The sequence below is a fragment of the Aspergillus udagawae genome (genome assembly GCF_001078395.1).
Source record: "Aspergillus udagawae IFM 46973 DNA, scaffold_5, whole genome shotgun sequence".
In the NCBI taxonomy this organism is placed as follows: domain Eukaryota; kingdom Fungi; phylum Ascomycota; class Eurotiomycetes; order Eurotiales; family Aspergillaceae; genus Aspergillus; species Aspergillus udagawae.
In genome coordinates, this window is record NW_025091268.1 from 1,995,018 (window position 1) to 2,015,359 (window position 20,342).

General features: G+C 51.8%; 7 protein-coding genes across 7 annotated transcripts; 3 read left to right on the plus strand and 4 right to left on the minus strand.

Annotated features, from left to right (window-relative positions):
* Positions 1–671: 671 nt before the first annotated feature.
* Aud_007499 (aldehyde dehydrogenase family protein) lies at positions 672–2,285 on the minus strand (the record flags this gene model as incomplete). Its single annotated transcript, XM_043292389.1, has 3 exons — positions 672–1,852; positions 1,907–2,106; positions 2,158–2,285. 3 exons carry the CDS (start codon positions 2,283–2,285, stop codon positions 672–674), a joined length of 1,509 nt encoding a protein of 502 aa, XP_043148324.1.
* A 639-nt stretch (positions 2,286–2,924) lies between these two features.
* Aud_007500 (EVE domain-containing protein) lies at positions 2,925–4,328 on the minus strand (the record flags this gene model as incomplete). Its single annotated transcript, XM_043292390.1, has 5 exons — positions 2,925–3,190; positions 3,258–3,374; positions 3,521–3,781; positions 3,861–3,996; positions 4,275–4,328. 5 exons carry the CDS (start codon positions 4,326–4,328, stop codon positions 2,925–2,927), a joined length of 834 nt encoding a protein of 277 aa, XP_043148325.1.
* A 3,848-nt stretch (positions 4,329–8,176) lies between these two features.
* Positions 8,177–9,132, plus strand: Aud_007501 (peroxiredoxin; the record flags this gene model as incomplete). The annotated part of the gene is made up of 5 exons (XM_043292391.1): positions 8,177–8,199; positions 8,287–8,395; positions 8,481–8,573; positions 8,631–9,043; positions 9,102–9,132. 5 exons carry the CDS (start codon positions 8,177–8,179, stop codon positions 9,130–9,132), a joined length of 669 nt encoding a protein of 222 aa, XP_043148326.1.
* A 1,043-nt stretch (positions 9,133–10,175) lies between these two features.
* Positions 10,176–12,881, plus strand: Aud_007502 (putative regulatory protein Ral2; the record flags this gene model as incomplete). The annotated part of the gene is made up of 1 exon (XM_043292392.1): positions 10,176–12,881. The coding sequence occupies one exon, from the start codon at positions 10,176–10,178 to the stop codon at positions 12,879–12,881; it is 2,706 nt and encodes a 901-aa protein (XP_043148327.1).
* Positions 12,882–13,294: 413 nt separating this feature from the next.
* Positions 13,295–14,869, minus strand: Aud_007503 (F-box domain protein; the record flags this gene model as incomplete). Its single annotated transcript, XM_043292393.1, has 2 exons — positions 13,295–14,427; positions 14,488–14,869. The coding sequence occupies 2 exons, from the start codon at positions 14,867–14,869 to the stop codon at positions 13,295–13,297; spliced, it is 1,515 nt and encodes a 504-aa protein (XP_043148328.1).
* A 1,404-nt stretch (positions 14,870–16,273) lies between these two features.
* On the minus strand, positions 16,274–17,488 carry Aud_007504 (putative pantetheine-phosphate adenylyltransferase; the record flags this gene model as incomplete). Its single annotated transcript, XM_043292394.1, has 1 exon — positions 16,274–17,488. The coding sequence occupies one exon, from the start codon at positions 17,486–17,488 to the stop codon at positions 16,274–16,276; it is 1,215 nt and encodes a 404-aa protein (XP_043148329.1).
* Positions 17,489–18,124: 636 nt separating this feature from the next.
* Aud_007505 (WD repeat protein) lies at positions 18,125–20,183 on the plus strand (the record flags this gene model as incomplete). Its single annotated transcript, XM_043292395.1, has 4 exons — positions 18,125–18,913; positions 18,979–19,582; positions 19,638–19,712; positions 19,765–20,183. The coding sequence occupies 4 exons, from the start codon at positions 18,125–18,127 to the stop codon at positions 20,181–20,183; spliced, it is 1,887 nt and encodes a 628-aa protein (XP_043148330.1).
* Positions 20,184–20,342: the final 159 nt, after the last annotated feature.

Sequence of the window (20,342 nt, forward strand, 5' to 3'; positions counted from 1 at the left end):
GCGCTGCCTTGCATTCAAACCCTGCATCACATCGCATCGCACCGCATCCCAAGGCAAGGACACCAATAGCGAGTAGCGACTTGCCACGACAGGTAGAGGACCGTGGGTACGGAGTACACTGTCCTCCAACCGGATCGAGGAAAGAGGGAAATTCCACCCGCCTCATTTGCCTATTGGGCTCTGATGGGAATATACTGGACGTACAGAGTAATGCGGAGTATCCAATGGTGGTTGCAATTGGGTCATCTCATTTGGATTCCGTGCATATGTGCTACCTACGTTGTATGGAGGTCAGTTGGGCGTTGGCTGGGTACGAGGGCACAAGGGATATTTGGGTATCCGCTGTAAATAAATGTAAATGTGGGTTGAAGGGGATGGGATGCAGGTGCCTTGCGTTTGTTGGAGACTGGGCGGGTTGGTAGACATAGGAAATGTGGTTCGAGGAAAGTTGCCTTGTTGCTGCTGTTGAGTTTGTTCTGCAGACGCTGCTAGCTGCTTATGGGACGTGAAGAGCTTTGTATGGGATCTGATGACCAGGTATCAGTGCCCCTATGTGAAAGGCTGGATAAAAGGAGTCAAATTGCAACAGGTAGAAGTCGGTGCATTTCGCCAGGAGCTACTCCGTACATAAAATCATTTTTGGTGGCTAAGATTCGTTGCTCATGTCATAACTACAGCTTGGTTCCCAGGTTGACGTGAACGGCCTTGATCTGCGTGTATGCCTCGAGACCCGCCTCGCCCAGTTCCCGACCGATACCGCTCTGCTTGACGCCGCCAAAGGGGACACGGAAGTCGCTGTCATTGCTGCTGTTGATCCAGACCATGCCGGCTTCGATCTCCGAGGCTACGCGGTGCGCCCGCTCAATGTCCTTGGTGAAGACAGCTGCACCCAGCCCGTAGGTCGTATCGTTGGCCCGAGTGATGGCCTCCTCCTCGGTCTTGAAGCTCGAGATCACCACAAATGGGCCAAAGACCTCTTCGCGGTAGATGCGCATGTCGTCCTTGACGTTGGTGAAGACGGTCGGAGCGATGAAAAAGCCTTTGCCGTCCTTGACGTTCTTGTAGGGCTCGCCGCCGGCAACAAGGGTAGCGCCCTCACTCTTCCCCGCTTCGATGTACGAGAGCACCCGCTCATACTGGGCCTTGGTGACCTGGGGTCCCTGGAAGGTGTCGTCGGCGAATGGATCGCCAACCTTGCTGGTTGTCGCCACGGCTTCCTTGAACAGAGTAACGAATCGATCATAAACCGACTCGTGAACAAGGATCCGCGACGTCGCAGTGCACACCTGTCCCTGGTTGTACATGATGCCAATGTGCGCCCACTTGGCCGACTGCTCCAGATCAGCATCGTCAAAGACCAGCAGGGGAGACTTGCCACCCGTCTCCAGGGTGATGTTTTTCATTGTGCCGGCGGCCATTTTCATGATCTCCCGACCGGTCGCGGTCGACCCGGTAAAGGCAACCTTGTCCACATCAGGGTGGTTCACAAGGGCGCCGCCCGCGACTCGACCGAATCCATTCAGAATGTTGACCACACCCGGGGGGAAGCCCGCTTCCTTGATGAGAGTGGCCAGGTAGAGAATGCTTAGGGGAGTCTGTTCCGCAGGCTTCATCACGACGGTGTTACCACACGCGAGCGCAGGGCCGAGCTTCCAAGCAGCCATGGCCAGAGGGAAGTTCCAGGGGATGATCTGACCGACCACGCCGATCGGCTGACGAAGTGTGTATGCGAATTTCGCCGGAGTGGTGCTGATCGTCTGTCCGTGGACCTTGTCGGCCCATCCGGCACAGTATCTGATGGTGTTGATGACTTCTCCGAGGTCATCGTTAAGTGCGACAGAGTATGGCTTTCCTGAATGATATCAGTAGATTTTCAACCCGATGCAAGTAAATAATAAAGGCATACCGTTATCCCAAGTCTCAATAGTCGCCAAAGTCTCCCGATGTTGCTCAACCAGATCCGCCAGCTTCAGCATCAGGATTCCCCGATCGGTAGCTGGCAACAGCTTCCAGGAAGGATCCTTAAGAGCCTTCCGGGCCGCCTTGACGGCGATATCGACATCCTCTTCCCCCGCAGCATAGACGGAAACAATCTCCGACTCGTCCCTGATCCGTCAGTAAATCTGTCGAGTTGCTGAGGGTGGGCCACAAACTTACGAAGGATTGATCGTGGCGAGCTTCTCGCCTGACTTGGACGGAACAAATTCATTGTTGATGAATAGACCAATGGGCTGCGAGTACTTGCGCCCGTTGGGAGCAGTCAGTTGAAGCACAACGTCCGACATGACGATAGGAGTGCTGTGGAAGTGTCGATGAGAGAAGGTGGGGTTGCTTGGGGTGCTAAGGATGCTGGATGGGTTTCGAAGAGGAGCAGTAGGAGGATGGAGACAGCGCAGGCGCAGTCGGAGGAGAAAAGGTGGGATGTTCATATGCAGCATTCAGAGCTTCGAGAAAGGTGCGGCGAAGAAGCAGGGTGTATTTATTTGTTGCATGCAAGAACTGACAAACCAGTGATGAACCAGACATTCAGCTTTCCCCGCCTGCCGATAACCAGCTTCCTAGGTAGATAACCGCGTAAATCTCTCTCATTCGATAAAGTCGCCGCGGCCAAGTGGGTTTCTGCTGGGCTTTTTCTGGGCCCCTCCCAGGAACTTCGGATACACTTACTCTTCCCAGGCAAACGACCCTTTGCCGGAGTTACCTTCAAAGTCTGGATTCCTTCTTCTGATATATTGCCGCATGTCTCAGGTTCTACCTGGCTTACGGAATGATACAATAATATGCCCATGATGCGAACCTGTCGCATTCAGTACTAAAAGATAATGACCTATGAAATATACAAATGAAACATCCCAATGACCAATGCACCCTTGGTTTATAACAGTGAGCCAACACAATTTCAAATACATACTCTTTATCGTTTCCTACTCTGTGGACTCCGATGACTCGCCCGCCAACCCCAGAATGAATTTCCATTGTGCCGGCGTCACGGAGGAAACGCTGAGTCGAGTCTGCTTCAGGACCTGTAGATCCTCGAGAGGACCGCCGGGCTTACCGTGAGCCTTGAGCTCATTGAGTGTAACCATTTTCTTGAATTTGCGACGGAACTCGACGTGAACGACTTCCCATTTCGGGTTGTCTCTCTTCGACTTTGGGTCGTAGTACGGGTGAGCAGGGTCGAATGCAGACTCTGTATGATGTACCAAAGTACACGTTAGTTATCGGGCTCAAACGCATGACTCGAGTCGAAGACAAACCATCTGGTGTGTGCTCCTGGACGATCTCCATCATGCCTACGACTCCAGGCACTTTGCAGTTGGAGTGGTAGAAAAAGGCGTAGTCGCCCTTCTTCATCGCCCGAATGTGGTTCCGTGCTATCGTTCTGTAAGCCTGCTATTCTGTGATGGCCATTCCTTCATACACCCTTACCAACGGGGTTGCGAACGCCTGAAGAAGAGTAAAAGTCAACTCCGATCCGTCATTGCATTGTATTAAAGGGGTCCAGGACCCAGAGACTTACCATCCCACGGCTCTGGCTTCTCAGCCGCCTGCAGATCGTCAATGGAAAACTTGACATCAACTCCTTTTTCCATGCGCGACTCAGGCTCTGCCTTCATCAACCAATATGACCGGTCACTCTCCTCATCTGCAACTTTCGACTCTTCCGATTCTGAATGTATCGGTTGTGATGGTGTCTCGGTTCCATTCTGTACGGGCGTTTTTCTGGGTCTCCCGACTGGCCGCTTCGGGCCCTGGGGAGTTTCGGGTGCCGAATTGGGGGCTTCAGGCGCGGTTAGTCTCACAAAAGAATCTCAATGCAGCCGGCGCGTCCAATCGATCGTTCCGTTCGGGCATCTTACGTCTGATGGTCCCGTCCTTGCGGGGCCGGCCTCGGCCTCTTTTGGGTCCCGGAGGAGGTGGTGGCTCCTGACCAGGCGGATACTTTCTGGGACGACCTCTTTTCCTGGGCTCGCCCGTGTAAGGATCAATTGCAGGCTATAAACAAGGAGTCAATATCAGTGCATGTTCATCCCAAGTTTTAATCGCCTCTTTCCGGTATCCTGAGTCAGCAGTCGTATTTCTATGAATAGAGACAAGAGCTAGGACTGTAGACGGGCATATCGATGGATCGATAACGATGCGTTCAAGCTGCCAAGAATCGCACATTCGCTGATTGACGGCAACTATAGCCCTCGCATGACGCGCTGGGGCAGCTTGGAATCGATGAAGAGACCGATGAAGAGGAAATCCGCATTGAAATTAGGCTTACGCACTCTCTTTGGAGAATTGCCATCGGCTGCGCCTTCGGACTTGCGCTTTCGGCCCATTTTATTTCCTTCCTGAAACTTGATGTGATGAGCTGAGAACTGTGCTCGAGGACGTCAACAGGATAAGGGGAAAGAAATATCAAAAAACAAAAGGGAGAACAGAGGATAAACCAGCCAGTCAGAAGGCAGGGAGGGGGATACTGTGACAATGGACACTAGATCAGTTTTGTGGACGCGCCGAGACGCATAACAAACAATGAGTGCGAAGCCTGTCATTGGGTGCGGGAACACCCGTGGGGAGGGGATAGGAACATGAGAGGAAGTTGATAGTGGGAGAATAGGAATGGTACTTGGCTCACCTGAAGGTATTCAACACCTTCCTTTTCTTCTAAAGGTAAGTAGAAAGGAAAGGATAGAAAATTGGGAGCCTGCTCAGGTATCGACGCCACCGGTCTGGACACAGTTTGGATGGAAGCTTTACTCGCGCCTCCTCTGAAGAGACATGGGATTGTCAGTCGAGCTTCAACGGGACGCGACGGACGGGAGCTCGGAGTGGGTCACGCTAACTTAGTCACGTGACATGCACTAACTTCTTGCGAGTCAGTCTGCAGTGTCTTATGCAGTAGTGTCTATGCAGTACTCTTGAATAGTAGCGTGTTTGACCAGAGTAATAGCTCAATGACCAGGAAAAGAAGTCGGAAAGAAAGAAAGCAAAAAGGCCCAGTCATCAAGGCTTGACGCGCTTCGCGCCAAAGTCCTTACACCGCTATGGCTATGGGGTACTGCATTAGCACCACCGCTGGAACGCCCTCTTTCTACCCGTAGTAAATCATAGCCAAGGAATACACCAAAACTAGGGGTGAGGTTTATCTCAATGACTATCTTCTTTGGGATTTCAAAATGTCCGTCAACGGATCTGAATGCATGTCTTCGGGGAGGAGGCGATCGTGTCCGTCTGGCCTAATACATCTACAACATTCCGACCTCCTCACTGGTCCACTATGTTTGATTAGCTCGATGACGGATTTATGCCTCGCAATCGCTTCCATTCTATTATCTGTGAATATTCTGTGAGCAATTGAGGACGAACTAAATCCTGAAAGGGTAGACTCGTGGAAGAAACCTCCGCATCACATGGAAGCATGCACCCGTTCGAAATGATGAACGATTTAAGGACATCGGTCATGCCTCCGAACCAGACGCACTAAAGCAGGGACCAGGCTCCAGTCTGGATTAAGCAAGTTTGGTGCTCCACATGGATCTTCCTCCACTTAGAGTAACAACTCGGGGAGGATCAGTTCGTCAGTCAGTAGTATGCCGTCAAGGGACTACCATTGTACTACTACTACAGTGGCACGTCAAATGTTTGAATCCAATGTATTTACCGCTAGCCTGATTAGGGATCCGGATAGAATCTCAACAACTAGCAGTCATAATAGTCCTATAAGCGATATTATGATGCTTTCTATGAAGCTTATAATGATCCTATCCAATACTATAGAGCCTAAATATGTATAATTGCATCTACAGTGATTACTTTTAGTACAGCGCCGTGATATTGTTAATTTGGAGAGGGTATCTTAAGATATAAATTGCGGCAGTATAGCAAGGAATTTCCTAGTTAAGCTAGCGGTAATACCACTGGATTCAAACTTTTGACCTGCCACTGTATAACTAACGACGGTTCTCTGCTTTTTGACTCAAGCCTCCGATATCCCCCAATGTATATCATTGACGTCTGATATTGCCTTCGACTACGCTGGGTCCTCACAAGAATGCATCAATAAATCCCCATCAGAAGATAGCCGTCGGGTGTCGGCTCTAGGACGGGAGAAAATTTCCGAGACGGCGAACACTCATGTGCTCTTAGGAGACAGATACTGCCGCAGAAGAGGCAGAGGTGCAGGGAGATTGCGAAGCGGCCAGGACTACTCTATCAGAGGTTGAATATGTGCATCTCAACTTCGGCACCCCATTGTCTTACCCAGTGGGCGTCTCGTCTGTGCCTCCTGGGCAGCGGGCTCCACCATCATTACGAAGCCTACCTCCTGTTTCTTTGAGGCAGGCAACCCAAGGCTGCCATACCATGATTTCCTGTTACCCGACCTGCTATGGCTGCATATGGGAGGTCGAGCAGACGACTCCATCTACTTAGTTGACGGCTAATTGGAATGCGAGTAAGGCCGGCTATGACCTGCGTATTACTCAGTTCGCATTCGGTTTTGGTATTGCGCTAAAGGTGCTGGCTATAGTCTCCGAAATCGGTTGGAGATGACTGGTATTCGTCTTGAGCGGATCGCTATTTTGATTCACATGATTTGTTCTCTGACTAGAGAAGTGGGAGGAGGACTCTAAGCTCACTCTACTGCGGTATGCTTAAATCTGATGTGGAGTCACGGAGTCCCTAGCCGGCATGCTTGTTGGCAAGGTTCTTTCAGGCGTTGGAGGAAGTAGGCTGTTAATTCTAAACTGATGCATTGTTGCTGGCCCTGCATCACGTCCATCACAGAGGACTTTTCGACCATAGTAGGACGTTTGGGAGCGATATATATCATCCGTAGAGCACAATGACCCCATTGTCCTTTTTTTTTCAGGGGCTATCATATTGTGGTGTTCGGTACGCATGAGGCAAAGCTATCCACCAAATCCGATGTGAGTTCTAGAGTGACGAAGCATGCAAAACTACCGTCAGACAGAGCGGTGTCCGTTGGCGCTCTACTTTGAGAGTCTTGAGTTTCTATCAGGAGCGGTGGACTGAGATGTCTAGTACTCCGGAGCGACGGCTCCTTTTGCCTGCGTCGAGTCCGTATTGATTCCGACCGGGTTATTTTTGCGGGTTCTGGTCTTTTGTGAACCTCAGGTTCGCTCAAGAAGAGCAAGTTAGAAAGTGTATGTCACGAATTTGATCTACGTAAATCCTAAATCCTGGGTTTATTGGAGCATCAGAGATTCTGACCATTTGACGCCAACTGCCCCTCATGGCCTATGGATCGGTGACCGAGAAGCTCTGGTGTGGGCCGCTGGTGCTCTGGATCGTCAATCTACGAAGTAAATGATCGTTGAAAGCCGTCTGCTGTTTATTGAGTGGCTGCATGATTTCTTGTCAGTAAACGCTAGGTATCACGCCGAGTCAGCATGCTCAGTATGACGGAAAGGGTTGTCCTATTGCGCCATTTTCAAAGATCCCCATAGGCTCTGTGCTGTAGTCACTGTCAGCCAAATGTCTCCTGCTAAATCGTCTTGAAGCATGATTGGCTGATGGGCCCTAAAAAGGACTGTAGGGGCTATCATAAATAATCAGACTAGGTATAGTTAATTCGACACTTGGCAAATATTTAAACTTGACGCCGAGGGACGGGAACAAAGGGAACATTTCATAGGACTGCAGAGAGTGGCCATATTCATCAAGAATAGTGCATCGGTAACAAAGAACCAAGTGAATCAGATTGCAGACAGCTAGAACCAGGTACTACGTAGGGAGGAGTCTCTTCACGTCCCAGGCACCGAGGCATCCGTACCTTGGTAGGCCTCATAACCACCGAAAACAGCAAGTGTGGGGCCGAACCCCAAGGAACAGAAAAGCACGCTAAACATCCCACCAAGAATGAGCTCATGTTGCACCAATCATACGCTTTCTGCCCTGCTAGCGGTGGTGAATTGCGTGATCGCGGAGATACAGGAGCTTCGCTGTGATTTGCCCATGGATCACTGTAAGAGGACGATCTAGAGGGGTATCATTTTGGCTGTTAGCCGTTTGGTATAGAGGAGGGGACGACTATTTCTAGCTGATAAATCTCACTCACCCTTGTCGAGTTCGTCTCTTCCCATCCTGTCTCTTGCTCTCTGCTCAATCAACCTAAGCTCTCTCTCTATATCTCCATCTTCCATTTCTTCCACACACAGTCACAATGGCCCAGGAACGTGCTGCTCCGTAAGTGTTTCTGAACAGAATTGCTACTTTTTCAAGATATTGTATTGTTAAGAATCATATACTGACATCCTCTTCTCATTCCCACAGTCTCCGTCTCGGCTCTACTGCCCCTGACTTCGAGGCTGATACCTCGAACGGTCCCATCTCGTTCCACAATTTCATTGGCGACAGCTGGGCCATCCTCTTCTCCCACCCTGTTAGTACCTCCAATCTTTCAAACCACCGCGCGCAAGTATAGTCCAAATGATGGAAAGAAACAAGGCTGATCGCGGATGGAATAGGATGACTTCACACCCGTCTGCACCACCGAGCTCGGCGCTTTCGCTAAGCTCGAGCCCGAGTTCGCTGCCCGCAACGTCAAGTTGATTGGTCTCGTAAGCTGGCTCCAAGGGCGTCCCCAGTCATGAATAGAGTCGCTGACATTCCGCTAGAGCGCCAATGGCACCGACTCCCACAAGGCCTGGATCAAGGACATTGACGAGGTCAATGGCTCCAAGCTCACCTTCCCCATCATTGCCGACCCCAGCCGCAAGGTTGCCTACCTGTACGACATGGTCGACTACCAAGACACCACCAACGTCGACGAGAAGGGCATCGCTTTCACCATCCGCTCCGTTTTCGTTATTGACCCTGCCAAGAAGATCCGTCTGATCATGTCCTACCCCGCCTCCACCGGCCGTAACACCGCCGAGGTTCTCCGTGTGGTTGATGCCCTCCAGACCACCGACAAGCACGGCGTTACCTGCCCCATCAACTGGCTCCCCGGTGACGATGTCATCATTCCCCCTCCGGTCTCCACTGAGGATGCTAAGAAGAAGTTCGGCGAGATCCGTGAGGTCAAGCCGTAAGTCCTGTCTTTCCTGGGCGCAACATGAACAAGTCATGCTAATCAAATGATATAGTTACCTCCGCTTCACCACTCTTAAGAAGTAATCTATTACTCGGTTCACTTGCCTCCTTGGAGTAGATAAAGCAGCGGCATGAAAAGCTGGGAGTTCTACCAAAAGGATTGGGATATGATGGCCATGACTTTATCAAATGATTTTGCTTCTACTTTTGATACCTCATTCAATCAAATACATACATTTGCTTAATGGACAAGCCGAACCTTTATACACAAGTATTAATCTTCACTTATCAATGCCTTTTTAGCGTATAGTCAGAGGGCGAGTTGTTCGTATTCAGTATGCGGTGTCTGAGGAAATTCGTTCGACCCATATGCTTCTAGCTCTTATGATAATAATACCCAATGCGAGAGACATCCGAGGATCTGAAATTCTAAAGGTCACATAGCAATAAATCTGTCAGATCTAACAACTGACAGTAGTACGTAAATAGACAGAAGCTAATAGCATCCCCACAATGTTCTTCAACCATGTCATTGGATCGGCCGCGGTGCCTGGCTGCCTGGACCACTTGAACGAGCGACCGCTTCGAAAGCCCGCACAACACTAAAGTACTACCGTATCACTATCGTTGGCCCCCTCTTCCTTCCACATCGCTTCTTCCTGCTGACCTGTTTTCATCTCTTTCGACTCAAAGTCCCGACCGCAACTGGATTGCAATATTTTCGACCAGCAATTTCGCCAACCTCCAGCTCTTTTTCGTATCCTTGGGGGGAGTAAGGGCGGGGAACGACCAGCCCCCGTCCCACTCACTTGCCTGCCTGTGCCCGCCCGCCCCTGATCTACGCAAAAAAAGTCCCCGGTGACGATCTGGACACCGACCGATTGTATTTTCTCTCTACCTGTGCGTGGTTTGACGTCGATTCTCCAGTTTTCCATTCGATCGCATCGAAGGACCGAAGTGTTCCAAGTGTTATGTGACCTGGTTGTTTTCGCGACTCGATGTACCACGGGCCGGAGATCCTTTTGAAATCAAAGTTTCGAGATATCTAATACCGACGGAACGAAACGACGTTAAGAGTCAAAAAGACGGAAATCAGGCAGGCCGTTTCGCTACAAGTCGGGTTCATGATGATGTCAAGAAGTCAGTCAAGTTTGGGTTACATGGATACGGGGAGGGATGAACCCTCCACGTCTGGGGCCTCTCCAGGATACCAACCGCCGCCATCTACAGCCGGTCCGATCAATCTGTCGGGCTTAGTCTGCAATGTACGCCGGACAACAGGCAGAGAACCGCACCCGCTTGTGGGAGCCACCACCACTATCCTGGGCGACAAGCTCTACGTGTTCGGAGGCCGCGTTCTATCGAAGAGTCGCCCGCAGCTGACGTCGGATCTGTATGAGCTGGACTTGATCAGGCGGCACTGGACGAAGATCGAAGCCACCGGCGATATCCCTCGTCCGCGGTATTTTCACAGCGTATGTGCTCTTGGTGATAATAAGCTGGTCTGTTATGGAGGCATGTCGCCTGCACCGAATGCGTCCAAGGAGTCTGCGAGCAATGGCGCGTCAGGGCAGGAAGCGCAGCCGGAGGTTGTGGTGATGTCTGATATACACATTTTTGACGTACCGTCTCGGACATGGACGAGAGTTCCCGCTACGGACTCACCTCAGGGTCGATACGCTCATTGCGCGACGATCCTTCCGTCGAGCGCCTTTTTCACATCCGCTAGTGCTCCACTCTCCGCTATTCATCATAACCCCGCATCGTCCAACCCCCATCAGGGCACCATTGGAGTCGACATTGATGGATTTGGCGGTGCTGAAATGGTAGTGGTAGGAGGGCAGGATAGTTCGAACCATTATATCGAGCAGATCAGTGTTTTCAACCTCCGCAGCTTGAAATGGACGAACACAAGCTCGCTGGGCAGAAGCTGCGGCGCCTATCGCAGTGTTGTTGCCCCGTTGATCGGAATGAATGTGGCAGACATCGGGTCTGCTGCCGCCGACCGGGAATCACAGGAGCCGGTGGAGGATTCGGAAGTGGAAGGGTGTCCCATGCTGATCTACTCCAACTACAACTTCCTGGATGTCAAGCTGGAGCTCCAGGTGCGCTTGCCGGACGGTCGCTTGATTGAGAAGCCAATGCAAAGTGGGGCATCGCCCCCGGGCTTGAGATTCCCCAACGGCGGCGTGATCAACGGGCATTTTGTTGTGAGCGGTACCTACTTGACCTCATCCAAACAGGAGTACGCGCTCTGGGCGCTTGACCTGAAGACTCTCACATGGGGTCGGATCGACGCCGGAGGGTCTGTCTTCGGTCATGGCAGCTGGAACCGTGGCGTGCTATGGGCGAGGCGGAATACTTTTGTGGTTCTGGGACACCGAAAGCGCAGTCTGGTCGAGGATTACAACCACCGTCGAATCAACTTCTCTCATGTCTGCATGGTCGAGTTGGAGGCCTTCGGGTTGTACAACAATCCATGCAGAACCGCGCCAACTTCCGGGTACATCTCCCACAGTGCGCCTTCAGTTCCTGCGTCTCTACAACATAAGTTGACTCAGTTGACGTCGGGTGGAAGGCCGTTCTCGCCCGCATCTGACGAGCTGGGCAAACTTGCTCAGTCTCTTCCTGAAATGGCCGACATGGAGCTTCAAGCAGCTGGCGGAGAGCGGATCCCCGTCAACTCGCGGATTCTTTCTCGGCGGTGGGGTCCTTACTTCATCCAGATTCTTCGCGAGTCATCCGACACTGGTGTTTCTGACACGGCAACCCTGCGTGGAGCGATCCCCATGTACCCCAGTCGGAACTCAAGCATCACCATTACTCCCTCAATAGGACAGAGCAGTTCCTACTCCAGTGCCACCACCCTTGTCAGCAACCACTCGAACCCTTCTAAGTCATTGTTAGCGAATCTTGAGATACCCTCTGCTCACACCTTACCCCCTACCTCTCGACCGCGTGTTTTGTACCTTCCTCACACCTTCCTCACTCTCCGAGTGCTCGTCTACTACTTGTACACCTCGTCCCTCCCTCCCGTCGGATCCTCCCTCTGCACGCCCCAAATCCTCTGCTCCCTGCTTCAACTCGCTCGCCCCTACCAGGTAGACGGCCTCCTCGAAGCGACCGTCGAGCGGCTCCACCAAATCCTCGACGGTCGCAACGCAGCCGCCGTCTTCAATGCAGCTGCCATGGCTGCCGGCGGCGGCAGAGGCACCGGCTTCACCAGCGGACCGGGCGGCACCCTCGAGGCCTTGAACGGCGCACACGCGGCCGCCAGTGAATCCGCTAGCGCCGGCGCCGGTACCACAACAGGCACCGATGCCTCGCAGAACAGCCACCTCACCTCCGACTCCTCCGACACCGAACACGGCACCACCTCCGCCCTCTCCGCCGCCAGCGGCGGCGGCGGCGGCACCAGCGGCGGCACCAGCGCGCCCTCCTCTCGCGGTATCCCGCTACGCATCAACACCAGCCTCTTCAACCGCAGTCACCACCGCACCGACCGCGACCGCGAGGACTCCATCAGCAATGCCAGCACCGCCACCTCGGCCTCGAGCTACGACCCCTCGGACTCCGAATTCACTGGTAGCGAGTCACAGTCGCAGTCCCGTCCGCGCCGCGTCCGCCGCGATACAGACGCCCAGCTCCGGCCACACAGGGAGATCTGGACGGGCGATCTGAGCAGCGTCATCGGTCTGCAGAAACGGGGGCTTCGCGGACTTATGGAGGGGCGAAGGCTGATGAAAGAACGCAATGCCAAACCCGGCAGCTCGGGCGGTTTGACGTCTCTCCCTGCGACTGCTGTAGATCAGAATGCCGCGTCTGGGGTATAGGACGGATTCCTTCTACCGTCGTGTTCTTTTTTTGTATGTGCGACGGGATCGAGTACAAGTATATAGAATTCATTTTGCCCTTGTCCACATCTAGATAGGTGGATTCGTTTCTCTTGTTAATTCTGACTTGACTTGAGGTCATTGATGGCCGGTTCGGTCTACTAACGTATGGAGGGCACATGCGGTGTTATCTCCCACTCCGTTTTGAACAGGAAGTGCATAATAATCCTAACCCTCTATCACCTCACGATGTCAATTGCATGCTAGAAACAGATATGAACATGGAGCTATGAAATAAGACAGCCTCCACCAATCCTTTATGTAAATTTCAGGGACAAGGAAATACAAATACAGGACTTTGTGCTAGATCGTCAATAATGAAGGCGAAAAGAAAGGAAGACAGTCATCAGTCATCATTGCCTTGAAAAGGACATTGGTGAACTCGAAAGAATCCACGCTTCCCAGAGGAAGATCTGTTCACGCTTGACTGCGAGTCCGTCGTCCCCGAGGTCGTCGACAGTCAGAGTGCGCAGCTTTTGCATGGTCGCCTTTGGTATTGATCTCGCCGAGGTGCCTCGCGGAGCTAATGACATGTAATCTTCGTCAAAGGCGACTGGCTGGGGAGGGCCAGAAGGCAAGTTGGTCACGATTGAGAGCGCTGGAATGGCCTCTATAATGCTAACGACAGTACCGTTGCCGTTACTATAGCTGCTATTGCTACCGTTCGTGTGGTCGGCGGGTTGTGTTCGTCTGACGTAGTTGATTTCATGCAGGTCTATACGTTCCAATTGCTCCGTCTCTTCGCGGAGGCAGGCTAACACGTCCCGCCAGCGTCCTTCCCGAAGGTGCACATTGATGAGCCTGATGTCGCGAATCTGTCGCTTGTGTTGAAGAACTATTGTGAGAATATCGTCTGCATCCAGGCACCAACCCTGCAGGCTAACAGTTTGGAGCCGTTTCCATTGGACGCGATAAAACATCTGTTTTACCGGGAGAAATACAGATCCATTGCCAGGAACTCCGAAATGGACCGCAGTCAGATTTCGAGCCGCCAGGAAAAAATCATGGAAGACGCTAGACAGCTTTGACATCGTTGTGGCCATCCCGGAGTACGACTGGAAGGTAATATCCAGACTCAGCAATTGTGCTCCCAAGGCAGAAAACATCATGGGAGGAGCGTGCAGTAGCCTGATCATAGAATCGGAACTCATTTGTGGCCCAACAAAGCGAAGGGAGTTACAACTTGATTCCAGAAGAGAAATTGCCAGATTTTTGACTGCTCGAGTGCAAGCGGGCTCCCATTCCAGCATGGCTGATCGCTCCAGCGAGCGCCCTTGAATGTGTCCCATCAATGTCTCATCCGCCTCGTCTTGTAATCTCAGTAGTTTGACTTGCTGAAGACCCGAAAACGAAGCTATTGCACGCCGCAGCAAGAGAAGATCCTGGTTCTCTTGGACGATCTGCTGTTGGTCCTGCAACCGAAGCTTGATTGTGTTGAATAGTGAAGGATCGGTCTTTTCTATTTCAGTCAGAATTGACGGCCAGCCTGGAAACTATCAGCATCCTTCAATACTTGTTGGCGTCGAAGAATCTTCAGTTACTGTACCGTTTTCTGAATAGAATGGTCGCACCATGTAAGTGAAATACCTCACATGACAGGCTAGTTGCATGGTCAAGAACTCTTCCAATCGTCCAAATTCATTCCGCGAAAATCGCAGGACCAATCGACGGAATTTCCTTGGGGCGCCGATTCGCCTGAATCTCTTGCATACAAGTCTGAATCGGTCCAAGTTGGATTTCTCTCCATACAGATGAATGCGTGCACCATCAGTGCATTGTGACATATGCTGTGAGATCGTCGGAGAGGCTCCATTTATCGGAGGATCCAACTCCAAGACGAACGAGAGTATTTCACTGAGTAATTCGTCCGCCAAGTCGCAAATATGTCGCGGATTGTTCATGCTGTTCGCACAAGGAGGCAGCCGCATATTCGGCTGCTGTGACCAGTCGCAGCGACATTGAAATCAAACCTAGTATGAGATGAGTTGCAAGCAGCTGCGCAACTTGGTCAATAACGCGCGAAGAGTCAGCATTGGGGTCGACTTGGATATATATATTGGGAATAACAAAAGAGTCCAAGATCAGGGAAGAGGAAGGACCAGCGAGAAAGACGCCAACGATAAAAAGAAAAAAAAAAGCAACCAAAAGAAGTAAAGGTGACGAGGGAAGGAATGCATGCCTCTCTTGCAGTGTCAGTCTTGTCTAGGCTGGAGAACAGACAGACGCCGCAGATGCCACTGCGTGCATGCAGCAAGTTGACATGTCTGACGAGGGTTTGAGCAATCCACCCAGACTACCAGCCCGTTCGACCGGGATCATCGTCAACAACTAGTGACACTTATGATGGACGTCTACCCTGCATGCCCTTCTGCCATCAAAATTTCCCGGTTCTCGAGGACGACTGGATATTGGTTCGCTGACTGGCACACAGCAGTCACATGATTGAAAGAGCATGCGGTTATCCAGCGCGAACCTGCAGGAGATATGGCAGAGATGGAGGACGAGTGGCTGGGAGTCGAGAGGAAAACCGGGTGAGTTGGCAGGACTAAAAGAAGTCCAGGAGGGGAAGAAGAAGACGGAAGTGATCATAAGAATGATGATTGATCCGATGATGCGACAGCAGAAACAGCCGGCCGAGTCAGGATCTCTGCTAAGGCCGTCATCGACCTTAGTCCAACCCTGTGCTGCAGACGCCCACCCCCGCCCCTGAGAGCAGAAAACGAATCATGGTGCTATCAGCTGCAGGTGTGGATTGTTTCTGTGGCAGGCGCAAAAATCAGCCTGACGATTCTCTGACTTTATTAGTCCTGGAAGCGCGTCTAGGGGAAACAACATGGCCGATTTCATGCATCAGAACGGGGTTATGGTGGGACAATGCCATCGCTGTCCTCCCTAATCCTGACGAAGCCGCTGAACCTCGCATCACAAGAAAAGGGGCAAAGAATCCTTATCAGCCACTCGATTTCCTTCGGAAAATAGACTCTCACATTCAAAGTCTTTGTTTGGGATCCCTCCATCTATGCTACAGAATGAATCAAGGAGAGATATCGTCAAACGGCCAGGACGACCGTTCCTCTTTACCCCAGCAAGCATGGGGGAAGGCACTAAGGCAGATAGGCATTCACACACCCAGGCACCATGTGAGCCATATTGATCAGGATTGCTTTTTCCATGGTCCATAGGACATGGACATTGTCGGGTGCTTATCTACGAAATTCAGGTTTCCAGTTTAAGAGCACCGCTCGTCATTTGTCCTTCGAAACGTCCTCGTCTCTGACGGTCATGGAAGCAGGATATTCAGTCCGAGTAGGCTCTTAACCTAACTAATCTAGTCACTGAGCCGTGGCCATTTCCATACGACGCCGTCTGATATCTGTACTGCTTATTTTCGACGCAAAGCTTTCGCCATCGGTTGTGGGAACCTCCCCCGAATGTAAGACATCTATCTCGAAGACATCGAGGCTCTTCCAGCCCTTCTTCGCTCGCTCATCATTGACAGCTGCGCCTCCCGAGCGAGTTTCGGCGGACACCACGAGAGCATCGATGCTTTCATCGGTGATGGTCGGTCCAAACGGGTCCGTGATTTGTACCAATTTCAGCGTCAATCCGCAACGGACCTTCATTAGCACATAATGGCCGTTGGGACCCGGCTGTGATACCCGCTCAATGCGCGGTGCACTTCTGTCTGGAAGGCTGAAATCCATAATCGCCATAAGAAAGGACGAGGTGCTCTGACATCGGTCATCCCAGCTCTCCAGAAATTCAGCATACTTTTTGTTCTTTAATAATGCATCTCCTGTGACACCCACAGTCAGGTGTCGCTCAGGGATCGGGTCGAACTCTTCCACAGGTTCCAAAGCCAACGCAGTGGCAGTGAGGAGAAGTTTGTGTCCAATATGAAAGTGATCAAATGTGCCCCCTACGGCAACTGAATAATGCGGCGATTGAGCCTTAAGTTCGGGAACTATCAATGTCTTGGGAGAGGGCCAGCTGGGTTGGTTCGAGAGTGAAATCAAAGATCCAGCGTTCGGGTCTTTGTTCTTCGAATAGATACTATCAAACGCTGTTGCTAGGTGCTGGCCTGCTTCGTTTCCTGGATAGTAAATCCAGTCCCATAGTCGCGAAGAATTTGCCAGCGATTGCAAATTGAGGATTGGTCCATGTCGTGGAGTCTGACGATCCTCTGCCGAGGCTGTGGGGAAATCAACAAAGATTACCCGAGCATCAATGCCACCAGGGGCATCCAGCTCAATGCTGTGCTCGGCGCTGACGATTCCAATCAGCCTGTAGATATTTGCCAGGTAATGTTGGAGACTTGGGAAAATCTTCGCCCGAGGTTGAGAGCTTCGTGAGAGCAGACCTGGTATGGAAATAGCAATGTCTAGAATTGCAATGCTATTGACGCCATTAAGCGTCTTGCAGAGTTTGGAAAAAACAGTAGACAAGGTCGGTTCATAAGCATCTTTGAAATGTTCAAACTTGACAGCCGGGGGAGGAGGGAGAAGAAGCAGAGCTGCAATCTCCTGGGGACCGTCATCGGAAGACATTGTGAAGGTGATTGCGGGGGGTTTTAGACGAGGGGAAGATCGCAAAAGGTTGACGGAGATACGGCGGCAGATGATACACACTAGGCGATTATATATGCTGAGAAATTCAACTGAACATTTTGGAATAGACTTGTTGAACCAGCGAATAGCAGAGAATCAAAAGACAGGTACGCAAACCCTGTGTTACCTCCGCAGAGAAGTATGGCCGTCGGTCATGTCGTCGAGGGAGACTCAACTCATCATCACGGCTGACTCAGCAGCACGAGACTCCCCCAGCGACTCTTGTGTGTCTCATCCTCGACCTGTTGCTGCCCAGCCGTTGCCATTCGGCTTTTCTTTACGGTCCTTTTGGGTTTCTTCGTAAACTCCATGATGTGCTTGTGAAACACTACCAAGGTGATTATTCTCTGATATGATCCCATACTGCAACACACAGGCTTGGTGCGGTCGGAGCTCCATACTCCTACCTGTACATGTCTCTCTCTCCCTCTCCTTACGGTAAAGTCATCTACTTACCGTGCTCTCAGAACTAGTCACCGGTGAGAAACTAGCGGGAGCTTTGGTTGTAGCGCAGGGAACGCTGCGTACCGAGAAAGACGTTCTTCTCGGGTTCCTTAACCACTGAGGTGCAACAGCATGTCGAACCCCGCGCAACCCTACGAGTCCTCTCGACGGACGACCGTCTATAACCGACAGCCAGAGGAGCTTCATATCCCGTCCGGGGCGCAGACTAATTCAAGTCTGCAGCGCCAATCGATGTCGCACGAATTATCGACGGCTACTGAGCCCCCAATGAACAATCTCCCTTCCATCAGCGTCCAGCCTTCGAGCGCCCAACCAAGTCACTATGGGGCTGGTACCAGCAGTGGCAGCGGTACTCTCCCAGGAGCACTTCAACCAGGGAACGTGAATCGTCCTCCAGCAGTGTCTATGAACACAGCGCCTTCTGCGCTCCCAACGCTTACTCAACTATCTACCCAGCTGCAACCGCAGGCATCGCAACAGCCACAACAGCAACAGCCTCCGACGACCCCCCGTTCGGGCATGGTCAATTCGCACGGTCATTCGAGATCCAGTCCTTCGAACCTCGAGCAACCCAAATATAGACCGCACGGAGTGACAGAGAATTCGAGATATGGATCATCACCTGGTGCGGGTTTCCAGCCTCATACTCCGCAAGGCGCGAAATACTCCCCGCTTGGCTTGGCCGATATACGTCCGTCGGGAGATCTTCTGAGTGACGCACTCCATAGTCCGAGCATGCCCCCAATTAATGGAGATACTCAGGTCCCAACGAATAGCAACTACATCGCTCCTTGGCCCATATATGCGATGGATTGGTGTAAATGGCCAATTTCAGGAAGCTCGGGTTCCTTTGGCGGCAAGATCGCACTAGGAAGCTACTTGGAAGATAACCACAACTATGTAGGGACACATCCTACATGCTTCATTATCGTTTGGGTTCATTCAAATTGCTGACTCGAATCCAGATACAAATCATTGATACCCATTTGACGCAACCAGACCCGGATACACCAGATGTCGCGCCGGGAGACATGAAAATAGAGTATGTCAAAACCGCGGAAGCCACACATTCTTATCCCGTCACGAGGATCCTCTGGGAGCCGCCGTCGTCTCAGAAACAATCGACCGACCTACTTGCGACGTCCGGCGACCACCTACGCCTGTGGTCATTACCCACCACCCAGCCCTTGCATAGCTCCAACTCGATTACACGTCCTGCAAATCAGCGGGATCCCCCGGCTGCCAAGCTTTCTCCCTTAGCATTGCTATCGAATTCAAAGTCTCCCGAACATACTGCCCCGATCACCTCACTTGATTGGAATACGATATCTCCCAGCTTGATCATCACCTCGAGCATCGACACGACATGCACAATCTGGGACATTCCTACGCTCACAGCAAAAACACAGCTAATCGCACACGACAAGGAGGTATATGACGTTCGATTCTGTGCGAATAGCGTCGACGTCTTTGTTAGCTGCGGCGCTGATGGTAGTGTGCGCATGTTCGATTTGCGTAGCCTGGAGCACAGCACAATCATCTACGAGCCGACTGAGAAGAATGAGAAATGTATTGTCCACCACTTTATCCTGTGTTGAGTCTTGCTGACACAAGTCTTCCCTAGTAATGAGCCCTGGAAACGGTAGCCCTTCAGCTCCATCCAATTCCGTCTGGCCCCCGCCACTTTTGCGTATCGCAGGTGTGTATTTCTAGTCGCATGCATGGCCAGACATTACCTAACACAGTTGCAGCATCGCCACACGACGCTCACCTCCTAGCAACATTCTCCCAAGACTCCAACATCGTCCGCGTACTCGATGTCCGGCAGCCGGGCCAAGCCATCCTCGAGCTCAAAGGCCACTCCGCAGCAATCAACTGCGTCGAATGGTCCCCCAACAGACGGGGTGTCCTCGCCTCCGGCGCAGACGACTGCTTCGTCCTCCTGTGGGATCTGATCAACCAGCACAATGCCGCACCTGTGCCCCCCGTCGTGCACAACCCAGCCACGCCGTCAACGACTTCCGAACGAGGGCCAGCTGCGGCCTGGCAGTGCGATTATGAAATCTCAAACCTAAGCTGGTCGCCTCAGGGAGGGACGACCGGTTCCAGCCACCCAAGGGATTGGTTAGGGGTTTGTGGAGGCCGAGGCGTGTGGGGAGTTGCATTATGAGATGGAGACGGATATGCGGTCTTTTGCTTCTAGACAACTTCTATTTATTCCCCTTTTGTTCCTTTTTCCTCACTTATCATCTTTCTTGAGTCTTGGTTTGCTTTGCTTATCATTCTAGCCGACGGGTGATGAAAAATGAAGTCATGCATGCCGGTATAT